The sequence below is a fragment of the Condylura cristata genome, unplaced genomic scaffold (genome assembly GCF_000260355.1).
Source record: "Condylura cristata isolate star-nosed mole 26May11 unplaced genomic scaffold, ConCri1.0 scaffold00015, whole genome shotgun sequence".
NCBI lineage: Eukaryota > Metazoa > Chordata > Mammalia > Eulipotyphla > Talpidae > Condylura > Condylura cristata.
Window position 1 is genome coordinate 2,143,688 of NW_004567116.1, and position 1,240 is coordinate 2,144,927.

The following is a 1,240-nucleotide window of genomic DNA, read 5'->3' on the forward strand; positions in this document are numbered from 1 at the left end:
TGCTCTGCAGGGCTGCCCTTGAGCGCTCAGTCCTGCTTCCTGGTCTCCATGACTCCTCTCTCTAACTCACCCTTCTCTCCAGGGTCTGCTGTTGCTGGACGCGTGGCCTCTGCAGATGGCGGCCCCCAGCCTGCTCTGGATGGTGTTTTAGCCCCTGCTAGAGATGGATACTTGCCCCCGCTTCTCCTGGTCACTCCCTCCTCTGTGGCCAGGGCCCTCACCTCCTCTCCATCGCCTCGATGGTCTCTGGCAGGGGCATGTTGCGGGTCTCAGCCAGGAAGCAGACGGCCAGCCCGGCCAGGATAGCGGTGGCCCCGAAGCCCATGGGTGGGAGGACAGCACTGAACTCCCCGAGGGTGGTGACCAAAGGCGCCGCCAGGCCCCCCAGGCGGGCGTTGACAGAGACGAAGCCCATCCCCATCTGCCTGTGGGAGGAGGGTGGACAGGTCAACACCGTGACCAGGTGGGCCCGGCCCTGGTATCGGGCAGAGCAGGAAGGGGAGGGGGGCCCTGACTTGGAAGCCCAGCCGCCGTCAGTCTGGGCACCAGGTGCCCCTTGCATCCCCCAGGCACCCACCTGATCTCCGTGGGGTACAGCTCTCCTGTGAACAGGTACACGCAGATGAAGGAGCTGGCCAGGCAGCCTTTGCCCAGCGCGGCCTGGGCCGTGCGCAGCGTCTGCATATCTGTGGGGGGCAGAGCTGTGGGGGGCGGGCAGGGCAGACCCCGGGCAGTCGAGATTTCCACCACCCATGTTCCCAGCTGGCACCCAGCTGTCCTCTGACTCCTGCCTCTTTCCCGCCTATCTCCGAGTCACCAAGCCCTGCCGGGGAGGCAGAGTGACCGCTCCGACCCAGCTGGGTGAGGACCCTCTACTGGTCTCGCTTGTAAAGTGAGGAGAATGGCGGGTCGTGGGGCTGACGGGCCATCCGAGGGCGTCATTACTCAGACGCTCGAGAGGCTGTGGGTGGGGACAGCAGCCCCGCTGCAGAGCCCAGAGGGGCGCCAGCGGCAACCAGCGGTGCTCACCCGTGCTCCGGGCTGGGTGACACTGACCTGCCCAGCACCCAGGAAGCTGGTTTCTAGGACCCCTTTCTGGCCCCACCCCATTTTGCAGAGTCTCTGGGGGATGTGCATAAGACAGTGCTTTTGGAGGCTCCTGCCCACCTGTGACCAAGCAGGTGACTCTCTCCTTTCCCTATGACCTGGCCCTTTAAAATGGGTAAAAAGCGGCCCTCCC

At 64.8% G+C, this 1,240-nt stretch overlaps 1 protein-coding gene across 1 annotated transcript in view; it reads right to left on the reverse strand.

The window, feature by feature from the left end:
* Positions 1-217: 217 nt before the first annotated feature.
* LOC101622961 (solute carrier family 22 member 20) overlaps positions 218-1,240 on the reverse strand; it is a 9,082-nt gene continuing 8,059 nt past the window's right edge. The window contains exons 8-9 of the mRNA XM_012725249.1: positions 578-686; positions 218-425 (exon numbers count right to left, since the gene is read on the reverse strand). Coding sequence (XP_012580703.1) covers positions 218-425; positions 578-686 — 317 coding nt within the window. The remainder of the gene's footprint in view (positions 426-577; positions 687-1,240) is intronic.